Here is a 20,969-nt window from a genome sequence, read left to right as displayed (position 1 = left end):
GTGACACTGAAGACTGGAGCTCTGCTGGAAATTCACCTTTGATCACAGGAATAAATTATACTTTACAAAATTTTCACATAGAAAACAGTTATTTTAAATTGTAATATTTCACATTAGTACTGTTTTTACTGTATTTTTGATTATTTTATTTTTTAAACCTGCATCCTTGGTGAGCAGAGGAGACTTTTTTTCTTAACCATTAAAAATGTTGCGGGCCACAAATTTTTGAACGGTACACTGTGAAAAATTATAAGATTAATAAGTTATGACAACATATGTTTTAACATTGCTTTAACTCATTAAAGTTAATTAAGCTTATTTTTTTTCAAGTCAGTTTAATATATAATTTAAGTTGAAATGGCTTAAACATCCAAGTTGATTGAACTTAAAAATTTAGGGCAGCAACTTTTTTTTTTTTTACACTGTAATTTTTTAGAGCTGCTTTACAAACTAAAATTATATTTATTTCATAATTGGAGAACTTACTGTAGTTTTTTATGAAGCCTTCTGTAGTGCATAAAATGCAATCTAAATAAATGTGAGACTCAGACCAGAGTGTGTTAGTGATGTGTGTCGTGTCTTCCCCGTCTCCACAGGCTGTTGGCACTAACATCATCCACTGCAGAAAGGACGGGAACTGGACCGGAAGCTTCCGGTTATGCCCTCAGATGAAGGGCCAATGCTCTCTACCTCAGAACCTGCATCCCAGCATCCGCATCAGCTGCAAGAAGGGCCACGGCATCGGTGACACTCTCCCTCAATCTCTCTCTCTCTCTCTCTCTCTCTCTCTCTCTCTCTCTCTCTCTCTCTCTCTCTCTCTCTCTCTCTCTCTCTCTCTCTCTCTCTGTGTGCGGCTCATACGGAGCCGTGCACTTTTCTTCTTATGTTGGGATTGGAACGTATGATGCAGATTTTGGTTGTGTTCATCATACTGACACCATCAGAATTCAGGAAATTCATCTCAAGTTCGAAAGTGTATCATCAGAATGTTAATATTAATCTCTAAAGTTTTATAAATTCATAACAATCCTGGGTTGAGAACCACTATTCTAGATTTTTTGGGAATCGAATACTATATAATTTTGTTTGCATGAAAAAATGTAATTCATCTTTTTTTTAGTAACATCTTACTATTTTAGTCATAGATTTTAGTAAAATCTACTGATACAGTATTGGTACTATACATCTCATTTCTTGCCTTATCCTCTTTTTAATCAAAGCAATGACATTTTTCTTAAAGAAAACTTTAATATCATTAAGATTAGTTGCTTTGTGAGATAATTTATCACACTTAAGCACTCCCTGTTGCCCTCAATTATATCATCAATGCGAAAGTAATGATTGTGAAGTTAATAAATAAATAAATAAATAAATAAAATGTATATTCTAAAAAAATATATATTTTTAAGGAAATTAAAACTTACTTTTAATCAGTAAGAACCAAAATGTATCAAAAGTAACAGTAAAGACATTTATAATATTACAAAATATTTCTATTTCAAATAAATGCTGTTCTTTTGAACTTTCTATTCATCAAAGTATCCTGAATTTTCTTTTTTCAACATTGTAGTATTTGACATATTAATATAACATTTTGATGTACTCTCTGTAATTAATAATAATAATAATAAACACATAATGGTCTTTAAAACAGGCTTAATTATCTCTATGCAAAATAAGATTTTTTTTCTTCTATTATGCAGTAAAATTTGACGTGAGATTCACCCACATTTACCCTACAATATATCCAGCAATTTCCTGAAATAATCCCCTTTATAACACACCACACTGTCCCAGTAAAGAACTAGACACAGTAATCAGTAGTTTACGAAACGTGTGCATCTCAACATGACGTTCAGATCTCAACATGTCCTCTAATGATGAGCAGACAAACTCAGCCTTTCATGCATGTTTAGCAAGTCTATAGAGATGTTTATAGAGATGACACTCGAGCTTCTTTCCCTCTGTCTGTTTCCCTCAGGAGAGGAGTGCGAGTTGTCCTGCAGGGACTCTAACAGTGATGTGGTGAATCTGCCGAGTAACACGACAGCCGGCAGCATTATGAGACATCACTGGATGAACCCTCCCAAAGTCAAGGTTTGTGTTTTCAGCCGCTCAGCTTTACTGGCAGGGACGCTGATCCCGAGTGTGACTCAACGTTTGAGGTGACACAGATATTGCAGCAGATATTGGATTGTGCCTGATGATTCATCAGTGTCGTTCATCAATGTCTATGCTCGAGACTTTAGGGTTCAGACGGGGGCATTGTCTATGAGGAATTCACCTCTAAAATGCAGTTCATTACATTCAGTGCCTTTTCATGCAGTTATAATGATGCATACGCTCACACCATGAACGATAACTATAATGGTAACTACAGTATTTAACAGTGTCATGCTAATGGACAATAACATTCTGTTTATTTAACATTTAATAACAACTGATGTTCATGTTTAATACTGTAAAGCTGCTTGCTTTTAAACAATCTGTTGTATAAAGTGGTATATGAGTGGTAATGCTGAATTGCCGAGCTCATGCAAACATCCACATCGCTGTGATCAGATGCTTTCTGAACTGCTGTTTTCTCACCGCTGTCATTTGTGTTGTATTTATCCTTATTACGAGAAAATCATGCAGCACATATTAACTTAGTTTTACCTCAAAGCAAATAATTTAAAATGATTTATTATTGTCATTCTAAACCCCGCTTTTAACCCCGGGTTAAGAAACATTTCACTCTTGTAATTTTGAAGAGGGGATGGCACTGCTTTTTACACGGGGTTATGAAACCCTGCTCCGCTTTTGTTGTTTTAACCCTACATTGTGGTGCCAGACGTGTACAGTGTGAAACGAAGCAGTGTTATAATATTACGGCTGGATGGTTATCAGCCAACAGCCAATCCAGTGCTTTTGGACAGTCACACACTGAGCATTGTTATAAACAGTAGTTTCAGCGTTCGAGGGGGAAAATGTCAAATGGTGACATCAAACATGACAATTGTAATGAAGAAAACTGACCATTTCATTTTTACCTTTATAGTCCGAAAAGTCCATTTCAGATAAACTTGATAGTACAGTCGGCAATATATATAAGGACGACACTGCTAGAGCAAATTCATAAATTATCCACCAAAACACACACGCACACACACATTGGGTTTCCATGTTTTATTGGGACATTCCATAGACATAATGGCTTTTATACTGTATAAACTGTATATTATCTCCCCTTACACTAACCCTACCCCTAAACCCATCACACACAACTTTCTGTGTTTCTGTGCACAAAAAAAAAAAGTCCCCTAAAGGTCAAAATTTGCTGTTATTTCTCAGCGAACACATGCAGCGATTGTAGCTTTGCATTGGATGTCGCAGTTCCTCCAATTACTGTTCATTAGCCGCAGGCTCAGGCATGCATGGCTTTCCCAATTACCTGGCATTGGTAAAACAGGGTATGATTACAGTAATCTCTGAACTCATCTGAACCACAACGAGGCAGAGGCCAAGTCATAAAAGTTAAAAAGCCATCTGTAATCACTATAATTTAAACAATGACCCTGTTACTGGCATTAGTAGAAAGACTTTATATACATTTACCTGTCAGAAGTGTTGCAGTGTTTTAGTGGTGACTGCTGGATTTGACTATAGCGGGGTTACGATGGCAGTCTTCAGGCTGTTTTGCTGAACACCTTTCAGGCAGGAACATCGAAATTCGTTTCTTGCTCAAGTCATCAAAAGGCTGGAATACACTTCACAACTTTACAAATCTGAACAGATTAAAAAACATATTTTTTTTGTATATGGTTAAAGAGAAAACCTGCATACATTAAATGACTGAGGATCAAATTCCAATCTCATTCAGAAATATAAACACCTAGGAGATGCATAAAAAAAATAAAAAACATGATGTTGTCTAAATGTGGCTTAAAATATCAAACATGTTTGATTTCCATTGACTGGACGGATTTATAGCCTGAAGCTTAAAAATGCCCATCATCTGTAGTCTAATCTAGAGAAAAACTGTAATAAATGAATGAATGAATAAATGAATGACTAAATAAATAAATGAATAAATGAATAAATGAATAAATGAATAAATGAATAAATGAAAAAAATAAATATATATATAAATAAAAAATAAAAAAATTAATAAATTAATGAATAAATAAATAAATGAATGAATGAATAAATAAATAAATAAATAAATGGAATTAGTTAATTGTTATTCTATTAAATAGATTAAATGTGATTTAAAATAAATACATATTTTTTTTATTAAATATAAATAAATTGAAACTATAATTAAAATATACTTTATTAAAAATATATAATCAATTGGCAATCACACATCTGCAGGTCATCGGTGCGTGTGAAAAAGACCAAATGGGTAGGTAAAAAAAATAAATAAAATACGGCATCAGAACCGCGTCTCCTCGCAGCAGATCTGTGTGTGTGTGTGTGTGTGTGTGTGTGTGTGTGTGTGTGTGATGGAGGGATTCCTGCCGCTGTTTTGACTTTACTGAGCTCTTAACGTGTTATCAGTTCCATCATGTATCCATCATATGCATGCGGACACATTGCAGCACACAGCATAGTTCTGGATGTTTGACAAATCCCATCGCAAAATATGTCATAAAAGCCGTTTTTCTTCTTCTTTTAGGTTCGGTGTGAAAAATGATAGTGTGAATGCTAAGCGAACCAGGACTAAATTTGTAATTTTTTGGTCCGATCCAAAAAAACAAAGAGAACTGAAGTAGTGTGAGCACACAGGGAATTTTGGGATTGATTGAAGATGCTAAAAAGTTGTAAACAAACTCACAGTGATCAAACTGATCGGCGTCCCCCCTACTTCTGTTGTGTTTAGATGGGCATTTGTGTCGAGTCAGGCGGTTTTCGGCAGAGAAATGAAACAACACGTTTCTGATTGATTTGTGTAATTGATATGATCTTCCCTGGGTGGTAATTCGAGTCTGGAGACAGAGTGTGAGGGGAAGAGGAGGCCAAATCGATGCGGCTGAAATGTTCCAGGGTGGTCGACTGAGGTCAGATCAATAACTGTTCTCTCAGCAGCCTGTGTCAATCGATGCTGTTTGAATTCCACCGCACCTGTTCACTTCTGCTCGCTGTGCAAGGGCACGATCCGTCCCGTAACCCCCGGGCCCTGATTGAAACCTGCGCTAATGCTAACGGTCATGCTGTGATTGTTGGCCGGTGCTGCGAGAACGTCCCATATACCCACACCAGCCGAGGCATCCCGGAGAAGCAGAGAAGTAAGCTGGCGATCGCACACCGCTGCAAGCTTTACATTTAATCATTTAGCAGACGCTTTTATCCAAAGCGACTTACAAATGAGGAGAACAATAGAAGCAATCAGGCAAGAGGGCAACAGTATACAAGTACTGTAAGAAGTCTCAGTCAGTCTAGCACAGTACACAGAAAAACAAAACAAATAGAATAGAAAAGGTAAGTGCTAGTATTAATTGGTCAGGTGCTGATGAAAACAAATGTGTATTTAGACGTTTTAAGTCTAATAAGTCTCTTAAGTCTAAGGGCGCATAAGTCTGAACTAGGGAGTTTAGGTGCATTGGTATACTTTAGTAGCCATACACATCCAGAGTCTCGTTTCCCATTCTCACTTTCTTTGTTTTATGTTTCCTGCTGAGTCAGTTGAATTACTTATTGTGACGAATCGGCCCTCGAGAACGATTCGTTTCAGGTTTCACTGCTGCCCTACTAAGAAGCTCTTCTTATTTTCTCACTTATTTGCTTTCCTGACTTCAGCAAAATGACATTGCTGATGCATTCGGGTGCCTTGGCAGACCGTGGCCTTTACGTGATGCCGGCGAGTCAATTGTTCATGCTGGGTCCGCTGAGGGGAGTACTAATATTAACCTCTAATTAATAAACCAAACCTTTATTAAAGGCCTGAGAGCTAAATGGGATCTCAGGAGCTTCGGGAGAACAGAGTATGGCCGTCTAATATGATAACAGCTCAGTCAGATGATGATGATGGCATGCTTTTCTGAGGGAAACAAAGCAATCTGCATTTTATCAGTCAGGCTGTCAGCGCATAATGAGTTCACTAAAGTTAATCTTATATGATATAAAGGGTTGGGAACCCTTCAGGCACCAGTAAGGGTTAATTCATGAACTTCACCATTATTTACCACTGTCCTCTGGTGGAAAACACTCAAGCTCAAGTTACTGCAGAGGGACTGAATCTGTCATTAATGTACTGTACGATTTCTTTCTGATGAAGTCTTTTCTTCATACTGGATGGTAAAATACTTCTTTCTTCTGCAGTCTGATGTTTATCAAGAAAGAAAATATTGGGCAGAAGTGATTTGGATTGGGAAACGATTGATTGGAGGGGTGGGGTTAAAATAAAACGTTAATGAGGCCATGTGGAAAATAAATGCACTTAAAGGTACAATATGTAAGAATTTTGCATTAAAATATCCCAAAATCTCAAGGCCAGTGTTATATATTTTGTTAAGTTGATTACTTACAATATCCCAAATGTTTCCAACTATTTTTAAATCGTGAGAAAATTGCGATTTTATCCAAGGAAACGGGGCGTTAGAGCAGGGGTGAGCTGGGAGTCGCCAGTCAATTGCGTCATATCCGCGTCACCCTCGGTTTCCGCTCGTACTGCGTGGAGTCCTGGACAAATGCGGAAGTTGTAGTTGTAGCGTCTATCAAGCTACAAACTTTAGCTTGTTTCTTGCAGTCGTTATGGTACACAATTATTCTTTACCGATTGCTGCTGGTTCTGTCGACAAAGCATGCTTAATTTTATATTTTCCAAATGTAGCATTCGGTAATAGTTATGTTTATGTAAGGAAAGTATTATTGCTTTAGATTTGTGTTTAGTTCATTGACATTGTTTATCACGTCTGGTGTTTATGGCCATGTAAATAAACATAGCATGTGTTATACATAAAGATGAATCAGTATTTTGGCAAATGATGTGGGCATGTTCGAATGTACTTTTACAACAATTGTTTAGAACATGTAGAACTGCGCAGCATTATCACAACAATGAATTCAACAAATACAGTAACATCTATGAAGTATTAAACCTTACTTTTCTTGCGGTTAATTCATTTTAATGAAATAAAAGTGTGATGAGGTTTAAGAGTCAGGAAGGAAGAAGACGCGTCGTCGTGACTGGGACTCGTACTTTATTAAAATAAAGCAAAACAAACAAAAGCCGCGCACAACGCGCATTCACCGTGGCAACCGCGACGGCACAAAACAGTTCAAAAATGAGAGCTTGGATCCACCGGTTTTCTTCCTCTGCGTCCAATTTTCTCTCCAGTCTCTCTCTCGTTCCAGCGCGGCTTATAAGCGGTCTCTCCACGCCGATCACTGCAATAAGACACAGGTGCATTTGCACTTGACCTACTTGCTCGTCTCTTTTCTCTCCCATCACAGACCGCGCTGAACCACGCCCCCCTCGCCACAAAAAGCATGTCATTAAACGCAACATTTATAAAAATAGAACTTAGCCTCATCATCCATGAACATGATTTTTCGATTCCCGTCTGACTGATTTACATCCACGGTGGAGTTTAAAACGACAGTTCCCATCATTCCACGCTCCTTCACATCGTCATCAAGCTACGCCGTTGTTGTTGTTTGGAATGTAGCGCCCTCTAGCGGCAAAAATTCTTGCATATTGTACCTTTAATTGTATTGAATGCACTTGTAGTGTACTTTATTAAAGGGATAGTTCACCCAAAAATGCAGATTCTCTCATTTACTCAGCCTGATGTCGTTCCAAACCCGTACGACTTTCGTTCATCTTCGTAAAAAACACAAACGAAGATCTTTTTGATGAAATCTGAGATTTCATAAAGAGATCGTAAAACTAATCCATTTGAATTAAGTGGTTTTGTCCACATTTTCTAAAGAGGCTCGATCACTTTATATGATGGACAGACTGAATTTAGGCTTTTATTCACATATAAACGTTGATCAGCAAACATAAACAGAAGCTGAACCTGCTTGACTCGCGAGACCAAACCTCTTTCTGAATCTCAAACGTACTGTGTAACACAACAATAAACCTCACTGGTTCTTGCTGAAGCTCAAATGTGTAGTTTTACGATCTCTTTATGAACTTTTTAAGGCGTCAAAGTGGTAGTTGCGTAGCTGTCAATGGAGGGACAGAAATCTCTCAGATTTCCTCAAAAATATCTTCATTTGTGTTCCGAAAATTGAATTTTTTAGCTGAACTATCCCTTTAAAAACAATAAATAGGGTTCCCTGTGGTTCCTGCGCATGTTATACCCACAGTATCCCCTACACATGCAGTTTATACATCAGCACTACGCAGTGAACCCTTCCTCACCTGTCCTGAAATGCTTCAGTGTTTTCTGTTCCTTCTCATTCACTGCCATTATTTTTCTCTCTTTTTCTGCATTGATTTGCTGACTGGCATGAAATGAGAAATACCTTAGTTTGCAGTGGTGGGTACAGCACAAGAAGAGGCAGGTGCTGTGTGCGCTCGTGTGTGTGCGCTCGTGTGTGTGTTACCGCGACAGGGATTGTTTAGGAGCTCTAGAGGTCAGACAGTCCTTTACTTTTGGCCAGCCTCACGTCAGCCTCACTGAACCCTCGAGGTTCTTTCATGAGAACATGTGCTAATGAACATATATGTGTGAACACATCTCTCTCTGTTCAACACCTATATTGATGACGAACATGCTGGAAACAGTCGTAACTTATTCACGTAATTATACATGTTTTGAAACTGATGACATTTCACAATATGTTTAATCTTGATGGGTTCCTGAATTAGTTTTTTTTTTCTTCTTCAAGTTGGCCAGATACGCTTGCAAAGGTAAACATTCTTGTTTTGCCTTTTTTCTTTTTTCTTTTTGTGGTTGCAAATATGAGACCGATTCAAATTCTGCTGAAACGCAGCTGTAGGAAGATAATGGTGTCATTATTCCGCATAATTCAGTTCAGTGTAATAATTGTGCAAAGCATGACAATAGTGTTATTATTCAGCTTCATCCGGCAGTGTCAGGACAGTCAAATCAATAACTGCTAAGTTTCCCCAATTCAGTAAGAACCCAAACTCCATCAGGTGACAGAAATGGAGGATAAAAACTTGGGAGAAACCAGTTCTCCTCTGGCCTTGATGAACGAACACAGTGTGATATCGATCGGGATACGTCACACGGGCATTACATGGGAAGGAAGAGTTGTAGTTGGTCACTTTGTGGTGGCGATATACTTAAAAATTGCACGTTCTTCTTGTCTTTCTGAAAACCTCCTTGTTTTTTGTCTCTTTTCAGCACATAGTCTGCACCATGGGCCTGAAGTGGTACCCACATCCAGAAGTCCTGCACTGCATTAAAGGTTGTGAGGTAAGAAAGTCCAAATCCTCTCAAATGGCTCTCTATCCTGAGTCTTCCCTCCCTCACTGGCGACACTCTTGCCTTGACCTCCATTTGCAGAGGCCCAAGAAGATTCATGAAGATGAAGATGTAGAGGAACTCTACACTAAAGTCAGTATATGTACAAGTGACTGTGATGTACAGTGCTCTTTCTGTCTTTTTTTCCCCTCTGTGCTTGTCGATCACTTGGTTCAATCTGTTTGTAGTTCGGATCTCCACAAATGTTTAAGTAATTCTCACCTACACCATATGTGCTCTTTCTTGATAAGAACGGATCTGCCAATGAAAAGATTCATTTTGGAAGGAGGACATTACCTTATGGATGCCCATTTTTATTTTAGTCTTAATTTTATATCAGTTATGACTTACTATTTTTTCATTTTGAATTTTTGTCATAATTCTGACTTCGTATCACATCATTTTGACTTTTTATCCCATCATTTAGAATTTCTAGCTCATAATTTCGTATATCGTATAATTAGGACTTTTCGTCATAACCATGACTTAGTATCTCAATTTTGACTTTTTTTGTTATAATTATGACTTATGGCAAAATTGTTACTTTTTATCTCATAATTTTGACATTTTGTCATAATTATGACTTAGTATCTCATCATTTGACTTTATATCTCTTAATTCTGACTTCGTACATCATAATTTCAACAATTTAATTACTAACTTATTAATAACTTATTATACTTTATGACTTATGACAGAATTGTTACTTTTTATCTCATAATTTTGATGTTTTGTCATAATTTTGACTACAATAGGTCAACGTTTTGTGTCTCATAATCTTGACTTATGTCATAGTAAAAATGAAACTATGAGAGTCAAAACTATGACATAGGTGCATACATAAGTGTACATAAACTTTTTAGATTGAGTAATTATGCTTATTAATGATTAATTCATGTAAGAGTTTTATCAGAAGTACAAAAAAGTTGGTAACACTTTATAATAACTGCACGCTATTAATCATTAGTTAAGCATTAGTAAACAGTTAATTCATAATTTATAAAGCATTAATAGACATTAACAAGCAGTTTATAAATACAGTTATAAATGCAGTATTCTTAATTTATAAGCATATCTATAATGTGTTTAATAATTGTGTTTTCATACTTAATTAATGATCAATTTATCATTTCTAAATGAAGTATTTCATTATTTACAAACCGGTTATTTAGGAGTTGTCAGTGGTTCATAAGATCACTTAGAAAGTGTAAGTAAATTATTAATAAACTGTTTAAATACATATTATTATTCAGACATATAGTAATAGTTACTTAGTGTGTTAATAAATGGTTTATTAACATGTATTTCTACTGTAATTCAGGGTTAATTCGGGTAGTTATAAAGCATTTAGTAGTGGTCAGTTCACTATGTTTGTGAGCTAATCTAAAGTGAGGACTAGTTATGCTTTGTAAAGCGTTTATAAAGGAGATTTAAAGGCTGTTAATATTTTTATGTTCTGTATCACTGTGTTGTATTTGTTTACTTTTTCTGTTTAGAAGAAAACTGAGTCTTTAAATCTCCTTTATAAATGCTTTACAAAGCATAACTAGTCCTAACTTTAGATTAGCTCACAAACATAGTTAACTGACCACTACTAAATGCTTTATAACTACCTGAATCTACTACATTTACTTACACTTTCTAAGTGATCTTATTAGCCACTGACAACTCCTAAATAACCGGTTTGTAAATAATGCAATACTTCATTTAAAAATGATAAAGTGATCATTAATAAATTAAGAAAATACAATTATTAAACACATTATAGACATGCTTATAAATCAAGAATACAGCATTTATAACTGTATTTATAAACTGCTTATTAATGTATATTAATGCTTTATAAATGATGAATTAACTGTTTACTAATGCTTAACTAATGATTAATAGCGTGCAGTTATTATAAAGTGTTGCCAAAAAATTATGTTTTCTTCAAAATGGTGGGTGTTGGAGAAGATGACTTGAACCCATGGCCATACTTATGAGACACAAACAATTAAGTTTTGCATATATTTAGGATGGCAAAGCATCTGTGTTCATCATGTACAGTAGATCAGCATCTCTATGTTTCTCACGCTAGTGGTGCTCTGAGTTTCTCTCTCTGTTTTTATCTCAGCCTTTCATGGGTGACAACTACTGTGATGCCATCAACAACAGAGCCTACTGCAACTACGATGGAGGCGACTGCTGTCATTCCACTGTCAAGACTAAGAAGGTGCCGTACACGTCTGCAACATTTCTCTCAACAGTTTATACATTTCATGTGTATATTATGAATGTCTAACTTCAAAACCTCACTGAAATGACTCAATTTGGTCAGTTTTGGTCTTTCTGAAATGCCTGAGCCAAAGTTTTTCAGTATAATTACCTTCCAGAAATTTCGTACACAACTGTGTTCCCAAACATCAGGTTTCTGCCTTCGAAAGCAAGATAGCATAACCGTGTTTATTACGTTTCATTCGCGCACTCTGAGACGCAAGTCATTTATTGTATATAAAAACAAAAAAAAATTCTTAGGTTTTGTTTTTCTCTGTCTCACTGGATGGAATTATGCTTTATTTACAAATGTTTTATGTGATATTCCAATTTTGCGCATAAGTTAAATTCGCAATGTTGGATGGAAAAGTAGCTACTGATGAATGAGATGCTGGTTATTACCCACTAACCATCTGACACTTATTGCACACAAAAACGGCAAACGCGTTCTGGCAAGCTCTAATCTGATTGGCTGCCTATACGTATATTCTTGGAATGGTATTTATCATTACGCCTGAAAGCAAAGTTGTGTTTACAAAGTATCAGGTTGTTACGATGACCGCTTCTGAGAATCTAATCCCTGGATTTACCAATGTCTGCCAGGTTAGTGGCATGCAATCTTTTAAAGCGATTCAGAGTTTTGTTTGATACACTTTTTCACATTCCCATTTCCCAGAATTACATTGCACATGAACTGGAGAGCGGTTGAGTGAGTTCTTGTCTATTATTATGGTATCATTTATTTAAGATAAAACTGCCCCTAAACCACTTGTAAAAACAAACTGCGATCAGTCAGTTTAAGCCATCCTTCATGTTTAGCTTAGCAGGTGACAGACAACAGCTGACATAATTATTATTTTGTATTATTATTTTAAAAGGACAGAACATGAATCATGAATTCCTCTATATTGTTTTCAACTGGCTTTTGTCAGTCTAAGATTTGGCGATGTCATTTTCAGCATAGTGCTAAAATAAAGTGTGAATGCCAAGATTTCACACACTGGAATTCCTTTGCCGGTGACAACACACATTCAATTAATATTCAAAATTATGATAATGGCATAAAATGCACAAGAGATAAATCCCATCTCATCCATCTATCTTTTCATCCTAACAAGCCACAACAACTGACAATACATTTTTGGTTTCTGGTTTCACATCCACACAGCTGTATATTAAAATCATATATCTTTGGAATTGACACTAAACAGAGCAATGGCACCAATGCCACAAGGTTCTACAGATGGTGATTATCTTATTATCATAAAATCACTATTGCATTTAACAAATAAGTGCCGTAACTAATAATATTGCACATTTTGTCTCTTGGAAATGCACACTTGACAGTAAAGCACCGAGCTTGCATTTGGGTGCAGATGCAAATTTACTTTAATTAACAACAGTGATGTATGTACAATAGTATAAATCCCTTATTTTTAAAGCATAACATTTGAATATTCTGTTAGAACAGTGAAATTTCAGTGAAATTTACCATTGTTCTTCCACAGTATCCATACATTTGTACATTGGTTTCTACAAAACTATGAAATTACAACACATTTAGTATAAATACTAATGCTAAAAAACAAATATACGTAGTCCCTAAAAGGACATGGTGGTGAAAAAAAATATGAGATGGAGGAAAAATTATTTGTCAATGTTTTTGCATTCTCTTGCAAATGTTTTGCATTCCTCCGAGAAACTTTGCGTTCGCTCACAAAGAGCTCAAAAGGTTTTGCAAGCAAACGCAAAGTTTCTTGGGGGAATGCAAAACATTTGGGAGAGAATGCAAAATCATTGACTTATTATTTTTTCTCCCATCTCCCATCTTTTTTCCCCCACCACCATGTCCCTTTAGGGGCTCTGCACAAATAAATACTGTAATTATTCTCCGTAACCCTTGTAATACTTTTGTTTCATTGGGCTTTAAACTAGTTTTAATCCGAGACATTCCCCCTGTTTCACAGACGAGGCTTAAGCTAGACTAAAATGCATATTTGAGCTGTTTTAAATGGAAGTAACTTTCACTGATATGTCTTAAAATATGTCAGTGCCATCGTTTTGCCTCAAGATGCACCTCAGTCATGTTTTTTTTCTACGGCATGTTTATAAAAGCTACTTAAATGCCCTAATTGAACTAAGGCCTAATCCCGGTTTAGTCTAAGCCCTCTCTGTGAAACTGGACCATTGGGTTTTGTAAAGGAGAATTCAGTGGCAAATTCAAGCTCTTCTCATTGGATCTCGCAACACAGTTTATGGCGTCACGTGATCGAGATAGTCCGCCAGTAAACGTATTTGCTCTGAGCTCGTGGAATATTCCGCGAAATCACATCCAATCAAAATGTATTTTATGTTCTACATGCGCAGCTACAATATTCAAAATGTTCATTCGTCTGAAGCGATTATGTGGCGTTGGCTTTATTTGAGAACAGTTTTTTTCAGTGATTGCTCTCTCTACTCTCAAAGTCACTGTGGGTAACTTCCCTGTCTGGTTAGTTAGGCGGCTCTGGGCACTGTCATTGTCTTAAATATTTGGCATATGGTCCGAGTGTGAGTGCATGAACAGCGATGATTCATTGAATCCAGTCTACAAGAGGATGCTTTTTGGGAGTTTCACAATGTGCAGTGTACGTCATTGAGCAGACAGGGATCTTAGCGGGAGTTGACCATGCGCCAGTGTTGATAGAAGGTTAAATTGTTCTCCAGCTATAAGCCAGACTGCTGGTGCCTCCTTCCTTCTGATAGTATGTCACACACTTGGCAGGCGAACGTCAGCAGAATGGGACGAGATAAAGTCATCTTTTGATGAGCTCGAGCTTTTTGGTTGCGTTGCATTGCATTGTGACAGTATCAGTTTGCTCACTCCTGACGTCATGCACGTGGACGTCTCATTTTATAGTTATTTGAGAAACTTTGTTGTAAATATTTCTCATTTTAGATAATCCAGTGGCCTTTGGGAACTTGAAGGACAAAATGCCCACTTATAACCCTTGAAAAACAATATTCTGTACTCAAAAGATTGAGTCTGTGTCTGATGTTGGGAAAATTGGCAACCGATAGGAGAATCACCTGGCATCCTGAGCCCAGTTCAGCGTCCTGGCAGTCCTTGAAGCAAATTATATCAGCAGGGTTTTGCAAAACATCCTGTCCCTGGAAATAGCCAGGGTTTAGGGAAGAACTGTGTAAAATAACTCTGAAAGAAGCAATCATATTGCGATGGATGGATTGCCAGAGTTGGATGTGATGAGGGGGGAATCTGAGTTCTAATGTTTAGCTCCAGGAGTTTCACCACATCCCTCCCCAAATGTGTCCTATATTTGCACCACTTTATCTTTATCTGTTTAAATTCCCAAACTCATTCATACATTTCCTGGTCAGGCCCACAAACACAAGTGCAGATCAATGGAGTTCACGCATTAGTGCACAGATAAGCGGCGGTCTGCTTTGTTTTGAGCCTCTGATTTCAAATTGCACTTAACTTCTCTGCGCCATTCCTGGAGTATTTTGACGTGATAATCACTTGAGATAGTATGTGACTGTTTGTTGTCCCTTGAAATTTGCTCCTAGTCATCCCAACCAAGAACTTCTGTGACCTCACCACCTGATTTTCATTTCTCTCAGGAACAGACAAGGATTTCTTGAGGGTTGCGAGGAATAAAATCTGTTGATTTTTTTTTAAGAGCGACTGGAATTGGGAAAGACCAATAAGCAGGGATCAGTGTGTCAGAAAATGTACTGCAATGTCCTGTATCAATCCTCAACAACACAATATGAGGTTTGGAAGGATTGATTGAATTGGGGAAATGTCATTAGAAACTACCAACTTCCACACTTTGGAAAGCCTGTTTGGTGACTATATAAATGTCTCGATGTAAATGCATGGTTAATCTAGATAGACACATCATTGCTTGAGGTAATTCACCCAGTGTGATCATTTCTGGTTTGTGTTCGACAGCATCAGCTCAAGCGCAGATAGGTAAACGTTATATAGCAGTGCTAAATTTCGAGATTGACATCACTGAGAGTAATGTTAAACTCAGTTACGCGAGTCAGCTCTGACTGATATAATGAGTTCATTCAGTGAAGGATTCGTCAGACTGATTCAAAGTGAAAATGAGCCATTTGTTCATGAATCGAACTACACTGACACTCGGTTTATTTTTGCGTGCAGGAATAATCGTAATAGAAGCGATACTCGTGACATTTCTCCATCCACTCACCCTCTTGTCGTTCTAAACACGTATGCTATTGTTTTCAGCAAGTCTTTTCACCTGGCTCTACATTTCATAGTGACCAAATCTGTCAAGCTCCAACAGCTGCATAATGCAGAGATGAATGCATAGTTAAATGCGTAAGTTAAGGTTGACTCAGCCAGACTCTTGGCCATGTTCTTCAGTGAGGTATGTCTCGCTTTGGGCGACCCTCTCTTTTGCTACGAGGACTTTAAAGCAAAGGAAGCCGAGGCACTTCCCTGCTGCTTGTGTGTTTGTTTCTCTTCCTTATCTCACCCTGCCGTGCTCTCGTCGTGTTCTCTGAAAGGTTTGCGTATTAACATGTTCTGGATGGCTGGCTGTATATTATTCCTCTCAGGGACTTTGAAGGTGCGAGTCAAACAGCATCTAAGGTCACTGCAGGACGCTTTACTAATCACTACAAGATGCTGGCATGAGGAAGGAGGCCAGTGGGCATATTAGGGCTAGGAAAGAGAAAGCCTTCAGTTTTATTTAGAGGAGATTGCTTTCTGCCTGAGAATGGGAGGTTTTTAAACAAGTCAAAAGCTAGGTTTTAATTTTTAGCTCTAAAGTTTGGTGAAGTAGAGGGACGTGACCTTGTAATGTTAGGTGTCAGTGGATCAGTTTAGCCTTTTACTTATGATCATATGGATGGTTAGAAATGTCAACAAATCCCTAACCATTGCATTTCGACACATAGCTTGTTTTGCACTGAATACAATTTGGTGTAGGATTTACTTTGAAACCATTCACTCTGAAATTGCCAGTACATTTCACAAAAATAAAACAGCACGTAATACATTGAATTAAACATAACAGTTTGCAGTAGAAAGATAAAAAAAAATAGTAAGAGTAAAAAGTAGTAAAAGTAAACATAAAAAAATAAAAAATAAATCTTGTATAACATACTCCAATAACCTTTTACAATCCACTCCATTGTACATTAAAATAACACAAGTGTCATTAAAATAATAAAATCAACAATATTAAACAACCAAATTCAGATTCTCAGTGGCTTTTTAAGATGTATGAGGGACAACCTGAATTCAGTGGGTTTCTGTTTGCATTCCCAACACCCAAAACTGTGCCAAGGTAATAAATGGAAGCAGGGGAACTCCTCCAGGGGCCGGCCTGCAGTCGGGCGGGAGCAAATGTGTGTCTCTTACCTTTTTATAAGACATAATTATCAACGCATGCTGGTTTTTGCCCTGCAAAGTTTATGGCTATAAAACCACATTTCCAAATGAGCTTTTCAGTTTTCCCAAATTCTTTCCTTTAATCTAAGCTGTTTTAGGGAAAAGTGTCAATGAAGTGCCAACCGTGCAAGATTGGAGCAAGATTGCTGTTTCTGCAGCAAAAAAAATGAGGATGAGAGATTTTCCGAGACTTTCACAACAAGGTTTCCCCTATGGAGGCTGAGACTGAAGGCTTTGCCTCCCATGACTTTCCACATGTTTAATGGCCTGAACACACGAGTACCAGTTTGAACTGAAGGAAAGCATGTTGTAAATGCTACGGACGCACCAACAAACCAATGTTCAATCCATAGTTAACTTTATTAACTCTTTCCCCGCCAGTTTTTTATTTTATTTTATTTTTAATTGTTTTATTTGCCAGCCACCGCCAGCATTTTGACAGAACTTTAATGGCCCCCAGAATATTTTGTTGTATGAATATCTGAACATGCAATATATTAAAAGATAGAAGAGAGCATCTGCTGTTGAAAAAAACACACACAAAAAAAAATAAAAAAATAAAAATATTCTATGTTTTATTTATGCATTTATCAACACTTGAATGTGTGAAAGTTTTATAAAAAACAACATTTTTAACAAAATGTTTTATTTTTCAAAGACTACTGCGTGTGTGAGCAATGCTTTTATCGCTTGTTTCGGCTTTTTGCATGTGTTTTGAACCAGAGATTCTTTACTCTTTCAGAAGATGCGTTACAGCGCCCCCTACCATATAACAGAGAAAACATGGATAGCCGGGAAATTCCATCAATGGCGGGGAGTTAATATTAATAATCGGAAATAATCTAATTTCACGCTTAGTATAGTTCATCAGCCTAATTGTGGCCTATTTATGTTTGACAGGCCATGTAGAAATTTAAACCATTACTAAAGAATATGTAGGGACGTGTGCGTTTAAGAGCAGTTAATTGGAGTTAGCATTAGTTAATGCACTGTGAACTAACATGAACAAACAGTGAACTGGTCTATTTTTATAAATTAACATTAACAAAGGGTAACATATAGTATGCTGTAATAATATATTGCTCATCGTCAGTTCATAACTAATGCATTAACTAATGTTAAGAAATTAGATGTATTGTTAGATTTGCAATAATGTTAGTTAATAACAAAATAAGTCTACAAAATAAGTCTTAAGTAAAAAAGGTTAAGAAATGTTTATTTAGTTTCAAATAAAGAAAATTTACTTTTATGGTTTCAGATTTAGTTAACGATAATAATCATTCTCTGAGTTTGCAGTGCAAGCAGAGTGAATTTCTCATTTCATTAAAAAATTTAAATAATAGATGAATAATCTTACGATAGCAAGAGTAAAACAAATTATCGTTGTTTCTCAAACAATAAACAGATGCCACTCAAACTCTCTCTCAGTTTTGAATGTAATAAATCACGGTCTTACAAATGCTGTGACGTACGTGGCTGAGCCTCAGTGCAGACTAGCATTATTCTGGTCTGTTTTGAAGCTCTCCGTCTGCGCCCCGATCCCCAGCCCCCTTCAGCTGCAGTCTGACACATACGTGCGTTCTGCCAGGAGCCCTGCTGAGGTGGGGGGGTCGTGCGCCGTGACGTGTGTGTGTGTGTGTGTGTGTGTGTGTTCTGCACTGGCCTCTGCCCCATGCTGACATTCCCAGCCACCATCGATGAGCCCCAGATGTGGCAGCTGGTCCAGCCACCCTAGGGTCAAGGGCAGAGGAAACCATGTTAAATTTGCCACCCACATCTTAGTCTGATGGTGAGATAAAGAGAGGGTGCTAAACGAGAACTGGGAAAGGTTGTGTGTCGTCGTGAGAGGGGAGAGAAGATTGAAAAAGAAGCTACTGCACACCTTTATTAGGGTGGTTGATAACAATCCTCGTTGATAACAAATGGTTGATCTGTTTTATGGGGTTTGAGGCACTTGTCAGCTGGTTTCCCATCCTGGCCAGTAAACAACCTTAGGGTGTTTTTTCAGCAAGGTTAGCAAAAGCCAATCTGAATGTGTTGGAACGTGAGGGAAGGCACACGGTTGGACAGGAAATGCCATGCAGGGCAATGACGGCTGGTTTTGATATGTGTCCGGTTCATGCTTGTAAAAGCTTCACAGGAAAGACTAAGTGCTGCTCACACAAACATGTTTTGTTTTCGTTACTTAGTCATACATGTCAATTTCCGTCTGGATCACTGCAGTCTCACACAACAAAAATCTTGTGCTTCATCACAGTCTTGTTATCCAGTAGACATATCTTAAGATCCATTTTAAAAGTTGTTTTCTGTAACTGAAATAAAGCTACAAATATATTAAACTATAAATATTAGAAGAAAAGCTTAAAAAATTATCAAGATCATTTAACAAAATAAATCTTGAATTAAGTATCCAATGCATATTTAGATTTCTACTGGAAAACAAGACAACAATGCTGATTAAGAAAAGCTCTTTGCTTGCGTCTACATGCAATTTAATTATTGATTAAATTCAGTGATTAAAGAGAAAAACTGGGTAACGTGCCTGTAAAACAATGCTGTTGGTGCATCAACATACCACATTTTTATGCAGCTCTCTAGAATACTTTCATACTTTTTATTACTTTATTATAACATTCAAATAGTCATTATCAACCATAGCAAGATTATATATCAGCCTCTTGAATCAAACTGCAGACTCGCACTCTCTTGTTTCATACAAACATTAATGATTGCAGCGAAGGCCTTTGGGAACTTAAGTTAAAAAGTGAAGCATAATCAAGGACCCATTTAATACTTAAGTTAGTGTTCAATGTTGCTGTTTGAGCATAAACAACATTTGCAAAGTTGCTATGATAGCTATGATGTAAAGGAAGGGCAAAGCTTTGCCTCCGCTAGTCTGCTAACTAACATTACAGTATTGATGTAGTGTTTACTGTAGCTTTTGTAAGCTCTTGCTTTTGTCAGACTATTCACCGCCCCATGGGAAAATTATCTGTTTTGTGATCGATTACTGTTTGTATTACCATAGTTTTCTGACAAAAATTTATCTATAAGAACATTAAAACATTTTTTTTTTTAAAACATACCACTCTGACACATCCTGTGAAATCCGTGCTTGCAAAGTCTGTGCTTGAAATCCGTTGTTTCTTAATATTGTCAGGGTCTGTATCGGGCTCGAAATGGTTTGAAATTGATGCCATCGTTAATGTTTACATCTCACCAGAGCTGGCGGTTATGAAGGGGCGGAACATTTCCTGAACACATGCTAAGCGCTGCCAATCACAACACACGGGGGCCGGCTAACCAATCACAGCACATTTTGTATTTCGGAAGGAGGGGCTTCATCGAAAATAACGCGTTCAACCAGACTGTGGAGAGAGGGGCTTTAATAATGTAAAATATGTGAAAAATAATGCATGAAAGCATGAAAACATATTCTAGTACATCCCAAAAACAAAATCAAGACTTCGTAAAAGGGCATAATAGGACCCCTTTAATATTACTGTAATATTGATGGAGTTTTCAACTTGTTTCAAGGTCGATTGTTTTGTACAATGTGATGGACTACGTTTTAAGGTTTAAGCTAATTTACCTGTAAATTGCAGTACTACACATATCTTTACTCCTATTATGAGCATAATCGCATTATCATAATCACAATGAGCTACATTTTAAATCCCAATGAGCTACATTTCAACCTACCAATGGTTTACATAGTCACGTCAGAATGAAATCCGAAACTGTGTTCGCTGGTACAAATAGACATGACGTTACTCCATAATCGATGCTATGAGTTAGAAAATCAACTTTGTTGTGCACCAAGATAAATTGGCATACAAGTTCACGTCATGAACAAA

General features: G+C 37.1%; 1 protein-coding gene across 3 annotated transcripts in view; it reads left to right on the top strand.

Annotated features, from left to right (window-relative positions):
• pappaa (pregnancy-associated plasma protein A, pappalysin 1a) overlaps positions 1–20,969 on the top strand; it is a 115,793-nt gene that overhangs the window by 88,098 nt on the left and 6,726 nt on the right. For 2 of the 3 annotated variants that reach the window (XM_082170497.1, XM_082170499.1), the window contains 5 exons: positions 597–744; positions 1,982–2,097; positions 9,309–9,380; positions 9,471–9,521; positions 11,545–11,643. In XM_082170497.1, the coding sequence (XP_082026623.1) occupies positions 597–744; positions 1,982–2,097; positions 9,309–9,380; positions 9,471–9,521; positions 11,545–11,643 (486 nt within the window). The remainder of the gene's footprint in view (positions 1–596; positions 745–1,981; positions 2,098–9,308; positions 9,381–9,470; positions 9,522–11,544; positions 11,644–20,969) is intronic. The other variant, XM_082170498.1, reaches the window with a different exon arrangement.

Source organism: Leuciscus leuciscus, assembly GCF_965113295.1.
Source record: "Leuciscus leuciscus genome assembly, chromosome: 5".
Lineage (NCBI taxonomy): Eukaryota > Metazoa > Chordata > Actinopteri > Cypriniformes > Leuciscidae > Leuciscus > Leuciscus leuciscus.
This window is presented reverse-complemented; position numbering and strand designations above follow the sequence as displayed.